This window comes from Lissotriton vulgaris, chromosome 6 (genome assembly GCF_964263255.1).
Source record: "Lissotriton vulgaris chromosome 6, aLisVul1.2, whole genome shotgun sequence".
NCBI classification, from domain to species: Eukaryota; Metazoa; Chordata; class Amphibia; order Caudata; family Salamandridae; genus Lissotriton; species Lissotriton vulgaris.
In genome coordinates, this window is record NC_141694.1 from 944,274,063 (window position 1) to 944,298,356 (window position 24,294).

Below are 24,294 nucleotides of genomic sequence, written 5' to 3' on the forward strand. Positions count from 1 at the left end.
ACAGCTACAAAATGTGCCTTTCCATGTTCATTCTGCCTCGGCTCCTTCGCCCTGTGACATTAATGGGAACACTCATACAGAAAACAGACCCCTTAGGGCAGGTGTGGGCTGGCCGAGGTGTAGTAAAGCATAAAATGCCAGAAAAGAGAATTTAGTGTCTCTGCAACTATCACCGACTCTAGAGAACCTTAGTCATACCACATGTACTTGAGTACCTTGGGGCAGATTTCCAAGCCCCTTGCGCCTCTTTTACGCCGCTGTTGCGTCACTTTTGTGACGCAGCAGCAGCGCAAAAGATGCGCCATGGTGCGGGATATTTACAAGGTGACGCATCTGGGAGATGCGTCACGTTGTAAAGCCCTGCGTCAGAAGGAGGCGCTCTGGCGCGAGGGGGGGGGGGGGCGTTCCGGCGCAGGAACGCCTCTTAAAAGTGGCTGAGTGATATCTACAAGATTTCACTCAGTCACTTTGGGGCCCATGCTGCGTCAAAACCCTGCGCCTGCTTGACGCAGCATTGTCGGAATAGGGCCCTCCAGAGCATTGCTGGAGCTGCTTCACGCTTGCGATGCAACTCCAGCAATGCGCCACTTTTACGGCACAGATGCGTGATGCATCTGTGCCTTTTTTGCCCCATGGTGCGCCACATTGTAAATGCAGCGCATCCATGGTGGCGGAGGCAAGGCGCACAATAAGTGGCGCATCCCTGTTAATATGCAGGGATGCGCCACTTATTGTAAATCTGCCCCCTTGACTTCTGACACACTGTAGAGGCCATCTTTATGACCCTAATTGCAACGTGCTACATGTATGACGCAACTGAAAAACGAAATTCATGAAGCCATGCAAGGCCAATTTGTGTGGCCCTGAGTGGCTTCATAAATCTCTAGTGAAGTAACGCAGCGCAAATCTCTGCATTGCCTTAGCCTGAGCGAGCTAGGAAGCCGTTCCATGGGCGTTGCACGGGTGTTGCCACACTACAGCGCATTGCTACGCATTTCTTGTCCCACAGGGGAAAGTGTCATAAATATGCCCCTGTAGGTATTTAGGATGACTTGCCATCCTTTGTGTTATCACTTTTGTTTTTTTATACTCCGTTGATGTTGTTCCTCTCTTTTAATTCACTACTATTAATATGACTTTCCGCATGGTGTCCTCTGGCTCTTGAGTCCCTTATTCGTAATATGGTCCATCAGTCCTAGCTATTCATCTATATTGTTTCTGTTTTGTTTTATTACCTGTCTGATACCGCAGCTGGAAAAAGCTCTGGGGAAATATAGTACCAAGGACACTAAATAAAGTGGGGAAAAAAAGATGTATTGCTATTCCAAAGTATCCCAAGTATTTTCTCTTTTCCTTGTTTCTCTCTCGCCTCCTGGTGTTGGTGGTGTGTGTTTTCCTTCTCCTGACCGGGACCCTGATGTTATCTTCACAAGTGAGGCAAATGCAGAGACCTCCATCACCTCCGGATTCCCCCCCCCCCCGCCCGCGAGCTAGTGAAGGGCTTCATCATACCCCCCCCCCCCCCGATCCTTGCTTCCAATCTTCTAGAAGTGGACAGATCCATCCAAGCATTCACTCATTCAACCATCAATACCTGCAGTCCCTCCACTGAATGTAGAAGCAATTTCACTTATCAAATAGCGAGATCTATTTTATCTGCTAAGGTTTGCCTTTTTTACGAGGGTTTAGGACAAAGCTCTTCTCAGCTGTTGGCTATTCTGTTCCTTGACTAAAGGGGCATGTTGCTAGAGTGTCCGTGATCTGTATCATAGGAGCGCTAGATAACATGTCTTTAATTCATTAATTGTTTCACTCATTCGCAACGAAGCTACCAAAAATTAACGCAGGCAATGGTACAGAAAAAGAGAAAACTAGGCATTATGTTCCAGTCAGAAGTCACCTTTTCCCTCAAAGTAGACAGCTGGCAAATAAAGAACATTTTTTAATTCTGACTGGTCTGAAAAATTCTGCCGCTACAGGAAACCACGTGATCGAAATGTCCAAAGGCCCGTTGATGGCAAGCAGGATTACTGCTGAGTGGAGTTAACGAACTCCCCCCAAAAAGTAACTAAAGAGGTGCACAGATAAGAAAACAGACAGTCTCTACTTCCAAAATCGATATCACATGAAACCCGATTTTACAAACGTTCCAAAAAGGACCCTTTGGCACCCAGGATAAAGTTTAACAGCCAGATTCATGAAAACCAAAATCTACGAATTCTAAATTGCGATTAATACCGAATCGCAATTTAGAATTCGCAGAATGGGATTCATCAAAATCTGCGATAAAATTAAGCGAATCGCAACCGGCCGCAAAAGGCGATAGCGATTTTCAAAAATCGCGAAATCCGTCCAATTCCAAGTAGGAATAGCGATCTCGCAATTTGTGAGATCTCAAATTGCGATCTCGCTAATTGCGAGATCGCAAAAACGGGAAGTCGTATTTCGAGCACAGTGATGACATCACAACCAGGAAGCAGGCAGTTCCCTCCCCCATTGAGAACACTGAGGCAGAGATCGAAGCAGCACCAGTCAGAGCTCCTCTCAGAATACCTCCAGACTTGCAAACTTTAGGAAATTGGAGACTGCAGCAATGGCAGAGGATGCAGAAGCAGGGCCCAGTGACACCGGGTGCAAGCGCAAGCTAACATTCTCGGAGCAGGAGCTGGAGCAACTAATAGATGGAGTCTGCCAAGACCACACCAAACTTTTCGGCAAGGACTCCAGGAGGGTGCCTGAGGCCGAGAAACGGTGACTGTGGCTGCGGATCCGCGCCAGAGTCAACGCTGTGGGAGTGACACAGAGGTCCATAGACGACCTCAAGAAGAGGTGGTACGACCTCCGAGGTCGTGCCAAGGAGAGGGTGGCAGAGAGGCTGGGTGAGAGCCTAGCAACTGGAGGTGGAGATCCAACAGTCCCTTCGAACACCCCCCTGGAGGATCGTGTGGAGGACACACTGCAGCGTGAGGCATGTGTTGGGGTCATCCCTCTGGACTCATCCCGACCCACCCAAGACAGCCAAGGTAAGTGGCATGCGACTGCGTCCCTGTCCCCTAACAATGGGCATGACCCTATAGCCTCCCACAATCTACCGCAGTCATGCAACCCATGCACATCAGGACATGCCCAATTGCATTGTGGGACATGTAGTCTGCCCACAATGTACAAAAACTACAATGCAGCCAGACATGTCCCAATGTACGCAATGCAACAGGCAGTCAGGGAATGTTAGCCAGCATGCATGTAGCTACTGCACATGTGATAGATACATGCAATTAATGTACGTCCACTTTCCATCACAGGTGGGGCAGACAACAGCAGCGACAGCGAGAGGCTGCAGATAGATGAAGCATCAGAGGAGCCTGAGGGTGAGGAGCAGCTAACTACCACACAACCAGCTCCATCAGGCAGTGCACTATTGCCCGCTGCTAGACCACCAGCAGGAGCGCCAGCTCCATCAGGCAGTGCTCCATTGCCCGCTGCTAGACCACCAGCAGCAGCGCCAGCTCCATCAGGCAGTGCTCCATTGCCCGCTGCAAGACCACCACCAGCGGCACCATCAACATCCGGTGCTGCTAGACCTGCGACACAGCGCACACCAACTGTGGCCAGCCAGCACAGCAGGCATGTCAGGGAGCCGCAGCACAGCACAGCACGCACCGGCAGGAGGGCAACGGCAGTGCGTGTGCCAGGGCTCAGTATTGAGCGCCGCATGCTGCGCGTGCACCAGTTGCAGGCACGACGCCAAGGTGCAATTCAACTTCAGCTGAACAACATAGGCAGAAATGTAGCCAATGTGTCCGATCGAATTGACCGGATGACAACTGCCATGGAGGCGAACACAGCGGCCATCATCAGCCAGCGCAACATTGCGCGCCACCGCCAGCTACTCACGCGCCTCTCTGCCTACAGACGTTCCAACTACGTGATAGGGAATGCCACCTCCCAGCTGTCACGTCGGTCTATGGCAATGCAGCTGCAGATGGTGCAATGCTGCGAGGACGTGGCGCGTGTCCTTGAGCAGGTGACCAGTGCTGTACTGGCACTTCAACCATTTGTCCCAGCAAATGGTGGTGGGGATGGCACCAGCGAGGGGACCTCGAGTGTCAGCAGCCTGTCTGCCACACAGGTCGGAGTCCTACGCCGCAGCACCAGGCCCAGTGCTGGTTCACGTGCCCTGCCTGAGGAGGAGCCTGAGAGGCGACTGGGTGCCGCGCGCCAGAGGCGCACATGACTTTTCAACCCATGTCCAGGGACATGCTGATGACAGTAGCATGTCGTGTTAATGACATTGAGCAGTATGTCGCAATACTACTCTTATGTGAATCATTACATTTTTTCCTTATTATTGTGCATTGAACAATAATATTTATTGAAGCATTGAACATCTGCCTCCTGTCATTATTTCCATTGTCATGCATTTGGGAATAGTTGGGTGAGGGCAGTGGGTGCACTAGAAACAGTTCATTGTGATGTGATTGCGCCGTCTGTGTCCTACAGCAGGATGTTCCCCGCGAGCATGACGCGCATGTGCAGGTGGCCGGTCGTCCCCTTCCGACTCACTGCCAGAGATCTCTACAGGAATCCGGCGCTTGGTAGCAATGTTGTGTAGTATTGCACACACAGCCACAATACGGCAGCAGACATCAGGACTGTAGTACATGGCCCCACCAGTCTTGTGCAGTATGCGGAATCTGCTCTTCAGTAGCCCAAATGTCCTCTCAATGCAATTCCTTGTGCGTATGTGTGCTACATTGTAACGCCATTGCTGTGGTGTAGCAGGGTTGAGGTATGGGGTGAGGAGGTATTCCCGGAGAGCGTAGCCAATGTCACCTGAATGAGAGGAGCAGAGGGTGAGTGCCTGTGCAGCGCAGCTACTTCATCACAGTGTAACATTGTGGGGCGAGTGTACTTACCAAGTAGGTGTCCTTCACCAAAGTCTCCCCTGGCCAGTCGTATGTGGAGGCCGCAGTGCCGGAATATGAAGGAGTCATGTGTGCTCCCCGGGTACTGTGCCACTATGTCCGTGATGTAATTCTTTGCGTTGCACACCATCTGGATGTTGAGGGAGTGGTAGGATTTATGGTTGCGGTACATGTATTCCGATTCTGCTGGTGGGCAGATGTGGATGTGTGTACAATCAATGCATCCTATCACATGTGGAAATTGGGCGACATTGTAGAATTGATGCTTGGTCTCATCCAAGTCCTGTTGGCTGGTGGGAAATTTTATGTGGTGGTGTAGCTGGGTCAGCATTGCATCTAGGAAACTCCTTAGGCAGCGGGACATGGTGGGCTGGGATATCCCCCCAGCAGCGGCAACCATCCCCTGGAAGCTTCCGGAGGCCAGAAGGTGCAGGCTGCACAATACCTGGACATGTGTGGGCACGGCATTGGTCCGCCTTGTTGGGTGCTGCATCAGGGGGTCAAGGTCCTGAATTAGCTTGATGATCATTGTCCCATTCAGCCGGTACTTAGCGTATATTTGCTCTCTGGTTTGGCCCAGCAGGGTGACCCGCTGGCGGGATATCCTCTCCTGGATCCTACGTCTGTTCCGTGCAGCTCGCTGTAGCCTTCGCCGCCTGACCACCATGTATAGTCCTGGCATTGTGAGACTCCTACTGCTGCAGCTGCATCTCCTTAAGTGTGTTTGGTTAGGCCACCACCTGTTACTGATTGGGAAACGGTTTTTCAAACATTTTTTTTTTTTACTTTGATGGTTACCACCTGCTTTGGGTAGTCCTTAAATTGCGCCTCACAAAAAGCGATTTTCGGGTTTTTCGCTATTTGCGATTTTTCTTGAATAGCGATTGCGATTGTATTGCGAAATCGCAATTATATTCGCAGAATCCGTGGTTTATCGCAATGTCCGATTCACTATTGGGCTACTACCGGGATTCCGCGAATTCTATTGCGATTTCTCAATTCTGCCTTAGCGAATTCGCTAATTTTTTATTGAATACCGTTTTGGACAATTGCGATCGCAATAGCTTTTTCGCAGCTATTGCGGTCGCAATTTAGCTTCATGAATCTGGCTGTAAGTCCTTTGGCACTATGCACAAAACTTTTTCCACCAGAGCAAAGGCCCAATTTATCTTCAGAAACAGGCACCGCTGTTTCACTCCCAAATCCATGATTTATCAAAAACGTTTCTGATACTTAAATCGCGGGAGAGAAAGTTCACAGTTAATGTTTTAAGTACCGATTTTCCATGTTATGTAAAAGCTGAAACCCAAATAGGGTATAGGCCAATTACTTGAAACACTAAAATGTATATCTCGTTTTTTAGAAAAATAAGACATTTTAAATCAGAATATCCAGCTAGATACCAGGTGGTACAGCTGTGCTGCTTGAGAGCCGTACTGCCGTTTTGTATGAGAACAGTAAGGTAAGAACGTGAAATAGTCAAAAAATAAGATATGGATTCTTCGTAAATAGACTACTTGATGTTTTAGAGTTCATACCATGTACTTTGGAATGAGTACATAATTAGTAGAGAAACTGAAAACCAAAATCGCTTCCTGAACTGAACTATATAGGTACTATGATATTCTTTACATAATTAAACTTGAGGATTGTGGTACAGTCTTTAGCGAGGAAATATATAAAGCATCAGAAGGGTAATCTTAACACTTTATTCAAATTTTTCCTACCTTCCTACTTTTTCTACCTTAATTATTTCCCTGTAGGTTTTCACGTTAGAATTTTATAAAATATTCTGAACTTAGGAGCTACTGTTGCAATTTAAATCATGGTGATCAAGAGTTTAGCGATGAATGTATAGAATAAGAAAAATAAGCAATAATCTCTGTACCAAACAATGCTACTGGTAGTATGACCAGGAAAGAAATCCTTGTCTAGGAAATGTATAGAAAAGTACTGTATGCAACTGGTGATATAAGCATGAAGGAAACCCTTGTTTTTGATAATATAAAGATTATTATTGCATTGTATAGTATTACCTGTAAATATAAAACATACATTTGTATGTTTTTTATCTCTATCAGTTTCGTTGAATATAATATGCATAGGTGTCTGACATAAGAAAAGTTTTGAATACAAAGCGGTATATCATGATTCTGAGAATTTATTGGCAATAGAATGTTGTGGCAAACACTAAACTAGTTCTGTTAAAGTGTTTCACGATGAAGAAACTAAATAGTAAAATATTTTATAATCTCTTTTACAGAAACTTGATGGTATAAGTCCTGATGAAGGCATAGTCTTTATGTTGAAACGCGTCGACAGGATACCATTTATTTCCTTTTAAGTTTTTCTGTGAATACATATGTATTAATACAATGTCATTTTATCAATTGTGTTTAATGTATTGATTTTTATCATTCCTTTTTAATCACATTAAAAATGTATATTTTCTAAACTGAACTAGTTTGTTTGCTTAGTCTATTGTGCCATTATCTTAGTTGTATGCCTGGGAGTGTTATTTTGCATATATTATTTACCCTGTCCCAGGATTTTGATCCATATCAGGTGGTCCTTGTTATTAACACAATGCCTCATTTTAAAGACACAACTTGCTACTGGCGACAATTTTCGCACCTTTAAAATGTTGTATTGGATTTTTAAAGGTGCAATAATAATCACCTTCCCAGCCCAGCACTCATAACGAGGGCCTCAGAGCTCTCATTTGAATATGAAACTCTGCCTGTCCTTGCTTGAGTTTGGATTGAGCTTCATTCAGAGACGTTTTAAATCATGGGCAAAGGGGCAATTGCCCTGGGCCCCCACCTTGCAAGGGCAAGGGGCCCCTGGAAAATGAAATTTCTCTCTGAGTTACATGTGTCTATTCCTCCATCTCAAACTTTAACATTTTATTCAATATCTTACAGCTTCATGGCGCTGAAATACCAGAAAATGGATAATAAAATGAAAAGTTGCTCCGATTAGGGGCCTGTAAAATGTGTCTTGCTCGGCCCCCACAATCCTTAAGATGACACTGGTTCTAGATACAGTTAGTTGTATGTGCAGCCCCTTCAGTCTAGGCTTATGTTTTGTCTATAGATGTAGACAACAGCAAGATATATTTTTGCTCAACTGCAAATCTATTAAAGACAGAAGGTTCATGCTTTGGGCATCTCCGTCATACCCAAGCCACACAGTCATGGACACAGGGGGCGTTGTAGCCCTGGTGTTGCTTGACTTGTCGGCGGCCTTTGACACGGTGGATCATAAAACCTTGCTAAAAACTCTGAATTCCATTGGCATCGCCGTAAAGGCACTGACATTGATATTCTCCTTTCTTGGGGAATTTGACCACTCCATCTTTCGCACTTCCTTGTGGAGTTCCACAGGGTTCTTCCTTAAGTCCTACTCTTTTTAATGTTTATGTTCTGGAACTGGCATCCCTTATTAGATCTTTTGGGGTGACATTAACATCGTACGCAGATGATACCCAAATTGTGGTATCCATTACCAAAAATACATCACAGCCAGTAAACAGGACTCTATGACAGCACTCAGCTCATGGATGAGCTTGCACTGTCTTAAATTAAATTCCGGGAAGACGGAGGTGATCCTATTTGGCAAATTCTCCCCTTCATGGTCACAGATTTGGTGGCCAAATGACTTGGGATCAGTGCCTCTCCTAGTTTCCAAAGTAAAAAACTTGGGTGTGATTATAGACCGGAGACTGGACTTTGAAGGTCAAGTCAGTCTCATCATCTTGCTTCTTCATGCTAAAAGTCATTAAGAAAATCCTGCCTCTTATACCCACAGAAAGTGGAGCAATGGTAGTCACATCCATAGTCCTTTCTAGACTAGATTACTGTAATGGGCTTTATCTCGGCATACCGATGAAAAAACTTCAAAGGCTCCAAATGATCCAAAATGCGTCCGCTAGACTTCTCCTGCGGATTCCCAAATTCCAGTCAGTGGGAACCCATCTCCAAATTCTCCACTGGCTGCCAATAAAAAAATGGATCAAGTTTAAAACCCTGTGTATTACATACAAGGCACTTCAAAGGACCGGGCCTAAGTTCCTGAGGCATTCACTTCACTGGTACTACCCAAACAGATGTTTGAGATCACAAGGAGCAAAGGAGATATTATCTCAGAGAGTTTTTAAATCCTACTGGGGTGGTAGAAGATTTATGGTGGGAGCCACCATGCTTTGGAACTCCCTCCCGTTTAACATCAGATATACTCCCTCTCTGACTCTGTTTAGGAAAGCCATTAAAACCTGGCTCTTCACTGATTAATCCCCTCTGCCTGCTTCTTGGTTTGCCAGTGCCAAGACATCTTTGGTAATCATTGCGCTGCATACATTTATAACATAACACATAACATAACCTGAAGTATGCATATTTGGGCTCCACTCCCCAGCCATTCTCTTTATATGGGCATATACAACCATTCTTTATGCTTAGCTAGTCTGAAGTTGTTCATTGTTCTCAGAAACCACTCTCTCCTGGTAACGAATAATACAACATTGATATAAAAGGAACAAACACTTCATAGGTTTTAATTAGGGAGTGTTAGATCTGAGTCTATCATGCGGAAACCCACCTGCCCACTGTTCGTTCAAGCATGCATATATAGTCTTAGTTGAAAAAAAGTTTTATGTAAAAAATTCAGTCCATGTCAAATATGAATTTCTTGATGGCATTGGTTTTTAAAAGACCAAATGTATTATACAGCCGACTCATGTTACGCTTCAGCTCTGTACTTCCCTAAGCTTTTCCAAGTCGATGTTAAACATTAAGGGGCCGATTACGATGAGTGTCAGAAACCCTCCGACCTCAAGTCATGAGGCTTTCTGACACTCATCGCCAGTTTTACCACATGCCCCCTAATTACCATCTAGGCCCGTAATCCCAAAGAACGGCGTTTCCGCCATTGGCATTAGGATGCTCAGTTTCCGATTCCGACAGGCTTTTCATGCCGGGATTTCTGACATGAAGAGCCTGTCTGGAAGTGAGTTTGGGGGCCCCTTGCTGGGCCTCCTTCTCCTTGTGGCCTCCGTTTGGAGGCCAAAGGGCATAGGTGCCCCCCTGTTGATCTCGACTGACCTTAAGGTGCCTGCCACGCAGTGCAGGGATAAAAACAATCTCCCATTTCTCTGTGGGAGCTTGTGCTTAGGCCGTAGCACAAGCTCCCATTGAGAAATGGGAGTACGCGACCCCATCATGTGCAATCGCATTGTAATTGAGGTGTCGGGCCTCCGATCGGAGGTAACGCCGACCAACATCATAATAAGACCCCAGGTGTCATAAAGCAAAGTGCTTAGCAAACTGCATAACATTTATTTAAAAACCATACGTTCACCACAAAGGGCATCTTGGCTAGCCTGGCTGGTGTTACCCCGAAACTGGTCCCAGGATGCTTGTTTCTGGTCCCGGGAAGACCTGGTTTGGCAGTTTGGGTTGAACTGTTCCCATGAGGCACAGGATCAAGACTTATTTGCATATAGATGGTTTGCCTGAACTGGGGTGGCGAAGTGAGCTAAAGAACGATGATGGATTAAACCCAGATCTGTGACTGGGGGTGAGTGTCTGAAAGGTTTCACTGCTCCGTCCATCATCTCCTTGTGTTTGCTTTGTTCACTCTAAGTTAGCAGGGTATGCTGAGACGTGGGTCCCTTGCTCACTTTGGCACTGGAATCAAGCTAGCCTGGCTAGCCTGGCTAGCCTGGCTAATGAGGGGTGTTACTCCGTAACCTGTCCCAGGATGCTTATTTCTGGTGTAGGGAAGACCTAGCTTGGCAGTTGGGGCCGACTGTTCCCATGAGGTGCAGGGTCAAGACTGATATGCATATAGCTGGGTCTGAACTGGGGTGGTGAAGTGAGCTTAAGAACTATGATGGATTCAACCCAGATCTGTGACTGGGGGTGAGGGTCTGAAAAGTTTCAGCGCTCCATCCATCATCTCCTTGCATTTGCTATGTTGGTGCTGAATAACAGATGTTTATTGTTACACAACTCAATGGTGCTCATTTATCGAGCTCAGAAGGATGACAGGCTGATTGGACCCATTGGGATGTGAACCTGTGTCCAGGAAGCCAAACACAGGCCCCTACAATAGACACATTAGTCGACTAAGCCACCAGACCGGGCATGGCAGATTTCGTTCTGGTGATTGTAAAATCAAGTGATAAGTAAAATATATATTAAATGACTGTTCATTTGTGTGCACTTACGTTCCAGAGACTGTGCCGGATAGGTATAAAATAATTAGGGATGCTTTTTGTTTATTATAACTTTTTCTAATTTCTCACCTGGAGATTTTTATCGTACCCTCGGACAGTGATAGTTCACATTCACCTGGCTATGTTTCACTGGCTGATAGAGTAAAAGTACTCTGTACACCCAGTGCCACGTTACTGCCTGAATCAATCAGCTGCATGTACTGGTTCCATGATTACTACATGGACAATTATAGAGCATGCCTGTTACATTCTAATGTATGTTCTGCATATAGGAATTATCCACTCAGGTTGCTTTTTCTGTCAGAAAAAATGCTTACAGCAGTTGAACGAGTTTTTCCTTTTGATCAGAATAGCTTTGTAGCTCATTAATACACTTCAAAAAAGCAAAAAAGTTTGAAACTATGCATGGTTTTATAGGAATCTATTTAACTGTCCTATTTGCATATGATTCCCGTCAAGAAAACTACGGAATATCATTTTAATAAATTCAACTGCTTATTGCTTAAGCTACAAACCACAACTTGGAATATTAAAGATGTATTTTTTTCAGCTTTTATTCATGCTGTGACCCTGCTCGTAGATATAAGAGAAGCCTTTGCACAGTCAAGCTGTGTTTTGAATGGAAGACAAATGCAATCAGAGCTGGCAGCGCAGGAAGCACTTTGCATCTTTTTTTTGCTTTTGTGCTATTTGATTTTTCTTTAACGCAAGTGAAGTCTCACGGTGCCGTTCTTTCTTTCCAGTTACAAGAAAACGCAAGAGACGCTGAGCCAGGCAGGACAGAAAGCCACGGCCGCCATTACTAACGTGGGAAGTGCCATCGGTAAAAAGCTCGGCGACATGAGGTATTGCAAAATCCATTCTGCACCTGCTTTGTTTCACTTTTAGTAGCACGCGCTGAACAGTATAATTAGTTGCGTTACAGATTGTACTTTGCAATGTTCTTATTGTGGCTAAAGTGGTTTGCTTCCTCAGCATTCTGTTACCATCGACTTCTCACTTCTGGCCACTACCCTCAGCCCGATTAACAGCGGTGTAGCTATTAAGAGGGCAACAGCGGCAGTGTCACCTGGCCCATGGATGCCTGGGCAAACTGCGCCTTATTAGTGGTTGTATCATACTAGACCAAATATTGGAAAGGGATGAAGGGATGTTCCATATTTCCATCAGGGACCATGACACAATTGTTATGCAACTTTAGGCCTTATTTATGAGGCTCTTATGTCGCCGTTGCATCACATTTTGTGATGCTGCGGTGACATAAAAAATGTGCCAAGCGGCGCTATATTTCCAAAGTGACGCATCTAGGCAGATGCGTCATTTTGTAAACCCCTGTGCTACATTATACCTGCAACAGGTATAATGTATGCAAGATGTGTGTTCCAGCGCAGGAAAGGCTTGTACAAGTGTCGCAATGAAATCTATGAGATTTCACTGCGACACCTCTACGGCCTCACTGCATCAAATCCTTACATCTGCTTGAAGCAGCCTTAAGGGGTGACGCAGACCTTTTCACATGGGGCTTGCTCCATGTGAAATTACACATTGCTGGATTTGTGTCTCTTTCCAGACACACTACAGCAATACACAATTTTTGCGCCAACAGATGCGTCAGGACTTCTGACGTATCTGTCAATCTTTGCGACATGGAGCACTGTACAGTAAATACGGCGCATCCAGGTTGTCGAAAGAAGGGTGCACAGAAAAGTGTAGCATCGCTGTTTTACCTCGGTGATGCAACACTTTTCATTAATGAGGCCCTTTATCTTTATTAGTGGTCTTCAAACCATGGGTAGAGGTATGGGGGGCAGGAGGGGACGCTCTGTGCGGCCTGAATTGATCTCAGTGGTGGTGGGATCGTGGCAATCTGTCACTAGCACATTTGCAATCATGTATTTGATTGCATTTTTAAAGGGATAATTGAACATAACTGCAATGCTTGAATTGCTAAATATAATCAGAGCTACCAGTTTTCTGTGGGGCCAGAGGAATTTCTTTTTTAGCACAATAAGGGGGATGCAGCATTGAAAAGTTTGAAGACCTTTGCTCCATAGCAATCGCGTCCGTGGACAGGATGGTCAACATCACCCGTGCCCCTCTGTAGTATTCTGACTCTGCCTATCTCTCTTACAACGCGTCCCCTGCCACTCAGTCGTACCCTAGCAGGCCACTTACTCCTTTGTTTTACCCCACTTCTTGTAAGGAGCTCTGTTGCTCTATAGGTAGGTTCGTATTTCATAATTATCATGCAAACATATGCATCCTATTTCCTGAGCCCATTTAGAGCAAGATTACGATAATTTTGTAGCTTAGGGACTAATTTAGAGTTTGGCAAATGATTACTTCATCACAAACGTGATGGGTGACTTATCTGCCTTATTACAAGTGCATGAAATCCTACGGCACGTGTAACTCAGTGGACAGCTATCTGTCACATTATTAGAGTAACCCATCCACAAAATTCTAAATCACGTTCTTAGTTTACACCTCTATGCTCATGGACTCAGAAGTTTTCAGATTCTCCTAAGACAGGTTTTGCTCCAGCGAAATCCCTGTTTGGGCAAATGGTACGGGGCCAGATGTAGGTATCCAAATACCGGTCGGAAATGGCAGAAAATACTGATTTTCGGCCGTTTCCGACCGGTATTTGGATATTGAGATGTACGGGCATGTTAAATTACAGAATCTGTAATTTTACCGAATTTGTAATTTTTCCGATTCGGTAAAATACCGAATTGGTAAAATTACTGATTCTGTAATTCAACATGTAGGTAGCACTGTAATCAGTGCTACAAGGGATTAAGAATTCGTTATTTACCACCAACTAGAAGTTGGTGGTAAATAATGAAAACCCTTCAAAAAGCATTTTTTTTGCTTTAAAAAACGTGCCATGTTGCAGACATACATGCCCTAAGGGCATGTATGTCAGAAACATGTTTACCCATGCACAATTGAGGGGTGCAACAGGGTGTCAAAGTGACACCCTGTCCCCCTTACAAATTCGGTAATTTTACCGACTCAGTATTTACCGATTCAGCATTTGGCATTGATTCCTATGGGCCTCAAGGCCCATAGGAATCAATGGCAATTTCCGAATCGGTAAATACCGATTCGGTAATTACCAAATCATTCCGATTCGGTAATTTCAAAAATGAAATTACCTACATCCCATTTATCTACTCTTAAATACCGAATCGGTATGATTCGGTATTTAAGAGTAGGTAAATCGAGATTACCTACATCTGGCCCATGGTTCCTCTGCAGTTTGTAATTTGTGTCACAACGGCCTTCAAGACCCTAACCATGGTCTTTTAGTTTGCCTGGCTCTTTTATTATGCCGGCGGAAATAGCTGAGGCCTATATGTCTGCAATTGTCCATTCTCTCTGCCACAACTGTTTTACAGTCTCTTTATACACGATAGAATGAAATGTTCTGTTATATAGTTTCAAATTTTTTCTAGTGTTTTTTAACATTGTATTAATGTCGCTCTGATCTGAATGGAACCGAGGATGAAAATGATATCTAAGTTGAAATACTGTTCCTTCAAATCATTTTAGCCCTGTTTTGCTGTTGCTAATAGAGGAGATTGATTCCTTGAACACTCTGCCCTTGAGGCACTGTAGTCACTTTATGTATTTGTTTGGTGCAATATTTCATTGTGTACTGTGAAGTTGCTTAATATGCATTTTAAATTTCGAATTCCTTTAATGTGATTTGTGGGTTTAATACTACAGTAGTTTTAATGTACTTTTGGACACAAAAGTTGCACATTAGTTTATTCTATTTGTATTCCTGTGAATATATGTATTTTGAACATTTTAGGTGGACCTCTTCCGAGTTCTGGAACATAAATTAAAAACTTAAAACTTACACCTCTATTCTCACCACCTAATATGGCCATTCCCTTCACCATGGCAGAAAAAGAAGCCGTTGGCACTTGAAATTCTGCTCCATTACCCGGATGAGGCGAATTACTACCGCACAGATCCGTGCTAGCTTTCAACACTGATAGAGTTGTATTACGGGGCACATCCGTCCTACTCTGAACTTTTAATCATAAGCAGCATCCCTGTTTATCCTACACACCATGAACTCCAATTAAGACATAAATTCGACCGCATCACGCATCTCGAGCGTTCCAGCCCTGATGAGTCACAGCCGTTACACGTGTCGGCAATTTACTTTATTACAAAAAAAAATTCTTGGATGTACTGATCAAACTCCACGCTATTAAACATCCATACCTATATACAACGGATTCTGGAATCTCATTTGAACAACTTTGGTGACATTAAGGTTTTCACTAGAAAACCATTCAGTGTATCGTGTGCACGGGACGCTATTTCTAATTTTGTGGAATAGGGGACACGTCTCCTTACCTTAGCTGGGGCTGTTTTTCCGTTGGGTTTGTTCCGCATGACCTGAATGCACCGGACTTAACTCATCAGCCACGACCTACACTAAAGGAACACGCTGAGCGCCACTCCTTCCTAAAACCTATCCAAACCCATTCTCCCCCTTTGCAGCAGAAAAAAAGCAGTTGGCACTTGAAATTCTGCTTCACGCTGTCCTACATTATTCATTAAATAACTAAGCAATACACACAACACATGAAATGCATGGATTATCACAATCTATACAAAGACTTCAAGTGATATTGAGTATAGCAATTACACAGAAGCCGCAGTAATATTTGTCATGTCTTCATGAGATCCCCAAATGGTGCAACTAGGCATTCCAAATGTAAGTTGTGTAGGTTAATAAAACAGAAGGTCAGGCACAGAAACAAGGTGGCATGTTGGTCTTTGAATATATGCCACAGTACCAGTGAAAGGATGTTAATGTTTTCATTGAAGCAGTTTTTAAGTCGAGCCTGGGCAGCGCATGTGCTGCTCTGCAATGCATGCTGTATTCGAGTATGTACTTGAAGCCCCGCTCACTCTCTGCCCATATTTGTCATTGGCTTGTGTCCATTGTCCTTCATAAATGCCGGCTTCTGATTCGTTAACAGGCTTGCCAGTCCCTCTTTAGTACATCCTTGTCTTCATTTTTAAACTACCGCAAGGACTGGCCCTTTTACCTCTGATGTTACATGGTAGGTCTTTTTTAGTCTGTAAGCACTATTTTATTTAATGAGTTTCTCTTACTACAGGCACAACATGCTTTCCTGCAACATTCAGCGCGCCATGCACGCTTTCACTTTCCAAGCAGCCTGGGAAAAGGGCGGCCGCTTCTTTCAATAGGTCTCATGTTTACCGAGTTTGAGCTATTGGCATTGCAAAATACAATACCTTTTATTTATGTGTTAGTTATCAAAACAGATAAATAAAATGCATTGTCATTTATGAGGCCAAAAGCTTAAATTCTCACAAATGCCAGACCAATTCCATTGCAAATGCTTGTTTTCTAAGGGCCTTCAGCCTCGATAGAATGTGGTCTTTTAAGGGCAATTAACGCACGTCACCAGAACATATTCTTCTGTACACTACCTGGAGGAGGAACTGAATTGCCCAACTCTAGAGGGTTGGAAAAATAGCAAAACTGGATGTATCCACATTGTCTAACATTTGAGTCCCTCTTCTTTATGGAGGTGATGAAGTTAGAAACCCTTGTCCCTGTGTAATTATCTCATCACTTAAGACTTCAGGTTGTTGTGTATGTAATTGCATGCCCAGTGTGCCTCTTGGCAAGTTAGCGCCTTGCCTTCATGACAAAAGAAGCAGATCAGCTCCCCACACACCCAGAGCCAAATTGCAAATGGGGTGCAGAGTTGCATTATGAGCTGCAGTGCATATCTCAATAGGTGTGCCAGGCACAGAAGAGGACAGTGCATCAGATTAAAGCAAATGCATTGTTCACTGTGCAAGTACAATCTCATGCCTGTACTGTGATGACTGCATAACTGAAAGGCATATTGGCGGTTTGCAGCTTTTGGTCTACGTTGAACTGCAGGCAGAGACTTGACCTCATTTCATGCAGGGAATACACCACAGACGGGTACAAGGTGGTGTGCTTATGGCGATGAACTGATTGTGCACCATCTTGTACATGAGTCACAATAAGTGCCTCTTGATAGTTCGTTGCCATGTGCACCTGAATATTTAATATGGTACAGATGCAATACAAATAGTTTCAATCATTTCCATGGATTATGCCCCATGCAAATGAGAGAACGTTCCCTTGTGATTGTGCTGGCGCATATTTTGTGCAGGCACGATCCATATTACAGAATGGTCTGCACAAACCTTGCATCACATTTACCACAGAACCATGGGGACATGTTAGACCTTGTTCCGGGCCAGTCTACTATGGCTCTGCAAACTAGGACACATACAACCCCTTCAGTACTTGCTTTTCAGTGTAGTGATGATAAGCAGTCACAGACTTCTCAGGGAGGTTATTGTTCGGGGTACAACAAGTTCAAAACTCAACAGTCCCCAAACAGTGTAATAAGCATTATCCAGCCAAGTGCTTATCTCCGTAAAAGAGTTTTGCTTTATGGGCCATAAACTAATACTGCACACTACAAAAGTTAGCAGGTTCTCAATGTCTATTATCGAGGCTTACGATTTTCCATTAAGGACGCCCCCTCTTCTCAACTTTCCACCTTCCATATGGTGCCCAGGTGTGGGTCTCTAGCACAGGTGCAGCACTCTCTCCTGTCTTGGAGGCCTTAGAGGCACTCAGTTCCTCAAGTGGTATCTCACTAACAGGTTTCAGTCTGTGGTAGACCTCGCTCCAACTAACCGCACTTAATTCCTGTTCCTCCATCTTGGTGGGAAAATGTGCCAGAGCCTTATGCCTTTGTAAGCCACGGCATTTCCTGGGAGCAGGCATAAGATGGGTGGCAGAGTACGGAGGCGGCGACAGAAGTAGATGTTTTCAGTCATTGGTCTTGCTTCAGGCACAGTGTTGGCTGACATTGTAGTTTGTGGCAGGGTACCCTTCCTCATGGACGGTCCTGTGAGCCAATGACTCTGCTGAAACGGCCTTCCTGAGCCAAAAGGGAGATGTAGTCCATTTCCAGTCTCTGATTTAGGCACAATAGTTGAGTTGAATCAAATTTCATTAGTGGCAGCTTAGTTCGATCAAGTGCACTTCTGGTCAGCTCCTCGTCAAATGCACAGTCACTCAAGCACACAGTGCATAAGTACTTTATTGTAAATAAGATAGTCCTCAGTAGCCAGATGATGAGTAGATATGTATATAAGATTTATTGATACGATAATAACATCAGTATTCATTGGAAGATGGTAAGTCCAAGTGATGCCCCACCAGGAGCAGCCTCTGTCCTGCTCAGCCTGCACACTCCAACTGACACTCCACAGCTCACCAATCACCCATCATTCCATGACATCATCATTCATCCAACATTCTAGACATCTTCAGGCACACCAACACTCAAACTGGCTGAGCAGTAGAGAAGAGATACATAGGCAAGGGGAAATGCAACAGTAGATTATAACATACTTCAAGCCTTCAAATTCGCTTATAGTGGCATAGTCAGTTTTGGCACACTTCGGCTACAGTCTTGATCTAAGTCTCTTCCCAGTTGCAAAGACTGCTCATCCACATTTTTAACAAGTGGTTAAGGCACACATGGCGGGTGCCATAGACTGGCATTAGTTTTTCCCTAATGGCACACAGCGGATAAAAGGCGGTCAGGGCAGCCCACCTAGACAGTGCCCAAATCCTCAGCTTCAGTTACGGTAGCTGACTCTGGGCTAGGGGCATGCCAGTTCCACTTTCAGGAGTCTCACAGCACTGGGTTTAACTGTTCCTGTCCACACCAGTAGTCTGCTCCTCCTGTAGGGTTGGCTTGCTCCTTCCCTCGTCTTCAAGGCAGGATTCCCCAGGCGTTCTTGGACACTTAATCAGTTTTTCCTTCACGTCGGACTCCAGGTGACTGCCCCTCACCTTGGGTAAGCTGGATGACAGGGCAGACTCCCCAGACTCAGTCATTGCTTAGAGTGATGCTCCTCTCAGCAGTGTCATCTCCACATTGAAGCAAAACCAAATAAGGCATAAAGAGGTGTGAGCATCCAGCGCCTGCCCATCAACAGCCATGTGTGACAGTGATCACGAACAGAGTGAAAAGCCTGACTCTTACTAAAAGACCCTTCACACTCTAAACAACAAAGACTACTCTTCATACCCACCATCAATCAAATTGTAGTACTCAAGGAGACTAATCAGCAGCCATCTGCAGCAAAATAAATTTTATTTAATTTCTAAGGGGAGGCTGTCTCCTCTTTCCCCACTTCAGTGCCTAGGTTCCCTCCCTCCCTTCAGACCCAGGAATGTTGGCCATATTCTTCCACTGTCTGGGACAGTAACCCCATCACCATCGTGTGAACAGGCCTTGGGATGCAAAGATGAAACCAACAGGCCTCCTTCACTCTGGCTCACTCAGACACTCACAAAATGTGTAACACTCAGATGACTCATACACACATGCACTGATGATATTATTGCAAGGATCTTAGAAACTGCAGCAGAGGAACTTTACATAATTTGGTAAGCAGGCTGTTACTATTGTGGCACAGATAACAAAGTCTGGCGGTACTAAGATTGGTAAAACATCATATGCTTCTGCCACTATGCTACATTCTTGAACCTGTAGTCTCAGTCTACAGAGAGCATGCTTAGTGCTCTCCTCCTCCAGGTCCAGGACAAGTTCAGGACTGTACACATGTCAAAGGATAGCCCTGGCCTTCCTGCACATGCTTGTTTGCCATGCAACTGGGGTCAAGAATTCAAAAACCAGGATAGCAGGTACTTGGAACTGGACTCTCAGGGAATGGAATATAACTGTATACCATGTAGGGGACATCCCATCCTGACACAGAGCAAACAACGGACGCATACACCATAGCACACTTTGTTTATTAAGACCCCTGTTCAGTGATCCAGATATCAGTGTGTGTGTGTGTGTGTGTGCATGTGTGTTCTCTCAAATATACAAAGACACACACATTATTAAGTGTGTTTAGATAATGATAGTTATCCCTCGTGACTTGGTAACCCTCCTCTTGCACTCCAGCCATCTACTAATAATGGCGCATCCTTTACAGTGTAGTAAACATCTCGATTTTATCTATATCTACATAGTCTACTGCTTCACTGGTTTAGTCTTGTTCTTTCTCTTTGAATGTACATACTGGACCTCCTCATAAATTAGGGATGAGAGTCCATCTAACAGCTGCAAGGAGCATAAGGTTGCAGTTGCTTTTGATGGAACCTTACACATTCTGAAGAATCGCTGGAGCTGTGACCATTCCACGCAAATCGTCAATTCATCCTTCTTGGCTTGATTAAATCAGAACTATATTAATCCTGGCTTTCAGAAGTAAGGCCCTTCATCTGCAGGCTTTGGTATCTGAATGCTGTAATATCTATGAGTGTCAATTCACCACAATACCAATCACTTACAAATACACACTGTTAGACCTGGCATCATTTGCATGGGTTTCCCCTGTATTTTTTGTCTTTACTTCCTGTGTTTTTGCTGTGTGTTGGACTTCGTTTTTGATGGTCTAGATGCTTTGGGCACTTTGCCACTGCTGTTCAGTGCCAAAGTGCAAGTGCTCCCTTTGTAAATTTTGTTATGGATTGGTGATTCCATGATTAGCATATTTGATGTATTAGTCAGTCCTTACTACAGTGCACGTAAATCAAATGCTGCTAGTGGTCCTGCAGCACTGATTTTGCTCCCACATAAGCAGCCTATTAATGTAACTCAGGCCTGCCATTGCATTGCCTGTGCACTGAGTTACCTGTTCAATTACCATACTCACCTGGACCCATAAACATACAGACTTTGAACGGGTAAATCCCTCTTTCTACTAAATTTGCCAATCAGGAAATTTATTTTGTTTAGGACCTATACCCATTGACTCACCAACCCTTGTCACCTATATTACGTCCTAAGGGATCACAGGTGTTAGACTAATAGGTAGTAAAATAACATTTCATGTACCTTCATAAAATAACCACAGACTCAGGAAAAATTAAACACTTTATCTATGCAAAGTCTTAAATGTCATAGTCCATACAGAAGCAATTAAAGCTTTTTCAATTAGGGAGATAATGATCAAAGAAATGATATGTAGAAATATCACGAAACTTCTTTTAGGCATTGAAACAAAGGGAAGGTGAGAAAGGGAAACAGTACGATGACACACCCACTCAGATTTATAATTATCTAGAATGGTGTGAAGACCAACCCTGGCCACAGGCTGGGATAAAGGATAGGATAGTTCAGGTGCTAACAGGATAAACAGGTGCAGACCAGAACCAAGACAGGTGCGGACCAATAAGGATTCAGGACAGGATGGATGCAGGTCAGGGCAGGTACCCTCAGCTAAAGTGCAACGCCAGCGTCACACCCCTCTCTGCGGCTAACAGTTGGACCCCAATTGGGTTATCGATTCTTCTCCCTCAAACCCCGATTTGGTTATCGATTCTTCTGACAGAGTGCTCCACCAGCACCTCTGCTCTCGATCTCCTATTGAGTGCGTTGGGTCAGTGACAGGTCAGTTATTCGGACAAGTTGGACAATCTAACTAGCTAAGCCTACCTTAGTTTTACCATTTTCCAGGGCAATGTACCACCCCCCAGTGCTGCAAATTTGTGTATTCCCTCAATTTGATTAGTCAAAATGCGAGGAGAGGTCATCACATCATACCAGAATGAGATCATTTACATTCATTAATAAGGATCTCGTTCCCGCCCATAATTTACTTTCCCATTAATTTTATTCCACCCAGCATTATTGTAGCAAAAGATATACAATTTATAACATTTCTTATTTTTCTTCTTCCTCTGGAGATTTCATAAGGTGAACTTCCCAGGCACATCTCGAGGCAAGACAGTAGTTGGCAGGGTTTCAATGCCATGGCTTGTGGGCTCTCTGAATTTTGGTTCATGCGCAGTAAGGGTTTTAATATGGAGTTCAGCAATGACACATCAGGCTCAAATACAAGCTAGTAGCAAAGTTAAAGAGAAACAGTTTTAGAACAAAGAAAAAATTAATGTACTGTATACCACTTATCTCTACTCTATTCCCATTACTTTGGTTTAACTACAGCGTTAATAGTTAAGCAGGACGAACAATGTTTAGTTAAAGCAGCAGCAGGTGCTTGGTATGTGAAACGTGAAGCAGCCATTTTAATACTAGTGCGCAGCTGCTGAGATTTCCCACCAAGTGACAGATACGTCACACCATGTGAGTGTGGCAGACGCATGCGCAAAAGATTTCCCGCGTTGTGGTGGTCATTTTAATGCATACGAGTTACTGTTAGTAAAAGCACATATGCATGCTTCCCCTAGATACTAGAAATGTTGTGTGGTGCAATTATTAGTAAACGAAACATGTTGACTAATACATTATACATTATTTTGAGAGGATTGAATTCGAGCAAGTTCCCTTTTCTTACATGTTAGTCACCCCTAAGGTAGGCCCGAGGTACAAACCCGTGTGGGTAGGGTGCAGTGTATGTGAAAGGTAGGACATGCCCTGATGTGTGTGGCATGTCCTGATAGTGAAATACTGTTGACGTGTTTTACTATTGTAAGGCTATCTGTCCCCATAGGATAGGATGGGAAGTTTGCTCATAACCTCTTATTAGCATTACTGCCCATTGGAACAAGATAGGAAAATAAAGTTTGGTATGCCTGAACTCAGAATGTTAAGATGCATCTTTTAGTGAGGGTGATCTTTACATTCTAGGTTTGAAGATAGCACTTTTAGAAAGTAGGTATTTTGTTGCCTAACCACACAGTGTGCCGCTGCTATGTAGTGTATTGACTGTCTGGCATTGGAGTGACAGGGGCTGGGGATGTGCATTCTGTTCAGACAGCCACTTGGGGGGGGGAATATATGTGTCCGGCCTTTCCAGGATGAGTCAGGACATGTATGAATAGACCTGGTCTGCTTTCAGAGTAGGGAGAGGAGATTTATTTCACACCTGCATGGGCCTGGTCTGCCAAGGACAATGCTATTATCACCTCCTGCAAGGAAGCTGCACCAAAACGGGAACTGGTTTTGGCTGGGCATATTCCTTCAGTCTGAGGACTGGGCCCCTCTTTTTACTGCATAAAAAGAGGGGCCCAGTCCTCAGACTTTTAGATCACTTCTGGGAATCAAGAGGAACCTCTGCCAAGGAGAAGAGCTGGAAAAACTGAGGAGGAATACTGCCCCTGTGCTGTTTTTTCTCTTTTGGGTTGGCCTGCACTAGCTACTGTCTGCGAGGAAAGGGAAAAAGACTTTGCTGTGGGCTGTGTCTCCTGCTTGAGGAAGATCTCCAAGGGTTTGACGAAGAGCTTGCCTCCTTTTATGAAGTCTCAGTAGCACAAAGACTTTACCCTCAGCTGCCCTGATCTTCTGTGCTGGGAGTTCTGACCTGCCAAGAGGTGCCTGTAGCTGTTCTGGGCCTCTGGAGGTTGTTCTGGCTGTTGGGAGCTAGAAAAGCAACGCAGCGATGAGAAGGCGGATGCAACCGTACCTGTTTCCGACGCATCACTGAAGAAACCGACGCAGTACCTGCACTTGGCTCAAGAAATTGCTCCGTGCCGCATCAGGTGCACCGGTCTCCGAAGTCCGAGATCACTTCACATATTACGATGCAAGCCCTGCTGAATGGCTGGAAGACCACATGCCTCATCCCAGACCATTGCATCGAGGTGCCAGGACTGTTGCAGTAAGAAACCGAAGCATCATCTCCCCACGCAGTAAGAAACCAAAGCATCACCTACGCTCTGGTAAGGAACTGATGCATCTCCTCCACTGCGCAGCAGCAAGAAGCCGATGCATCACCTCCCTCAGGAGCAAGGAACCTACGCATCACCTTCCCTGAGTGTAGGGAACCGATAGATCCTATCCCTTGCGACCCTTTTTAGGTCTCGCCTATGCAGCGCGCAAGCGCTGCATGGCCTTCATAGGAGAGAGACCTGATGCCATTGGCACAGCTTTGGGGGCAAAAACGTGCACGCGTTGCATTGCTTGCAATGGCAATGCGCGCTAGTCTGGTGATTTCCTTGCAGGAGCGCGCAGCACCTTATGGTGGCGCCATATGGTCGCACGCTCCCACAAGGAAATCCCGCAGGCCCCCTGCCCAGCTGCCGCACGA

At 44.8% G+C, this 24,294-nt stretch overlaps 1 protein-coding gene across 2 annotated transcripts in view; it reads left to right on the forward strand.

Annotated features, from left to right (window-relative positions):
• TPD52L1 (TPD52 like 1) overlaps nucleotides 1-24,294 on the forward strand; it is a 1,161,028-nt gene that overhangs the window by 843,317 nt on the left and 293,417 nt on the right. For both annotated transcript variants that reach the window (XM_086925324.1, XM_086925325.1), the window contains exon 4: nucleotides 11,907-12,008. In XM_086925324.1, coding sequence (XP_086781450.1) covers nucleotides 11,907-12,008 — 102 coding nt within the window. The remainder of the gene's footprint in view (nucleotides 1-11,906; nucleotides 12,009-24,294) is intronic.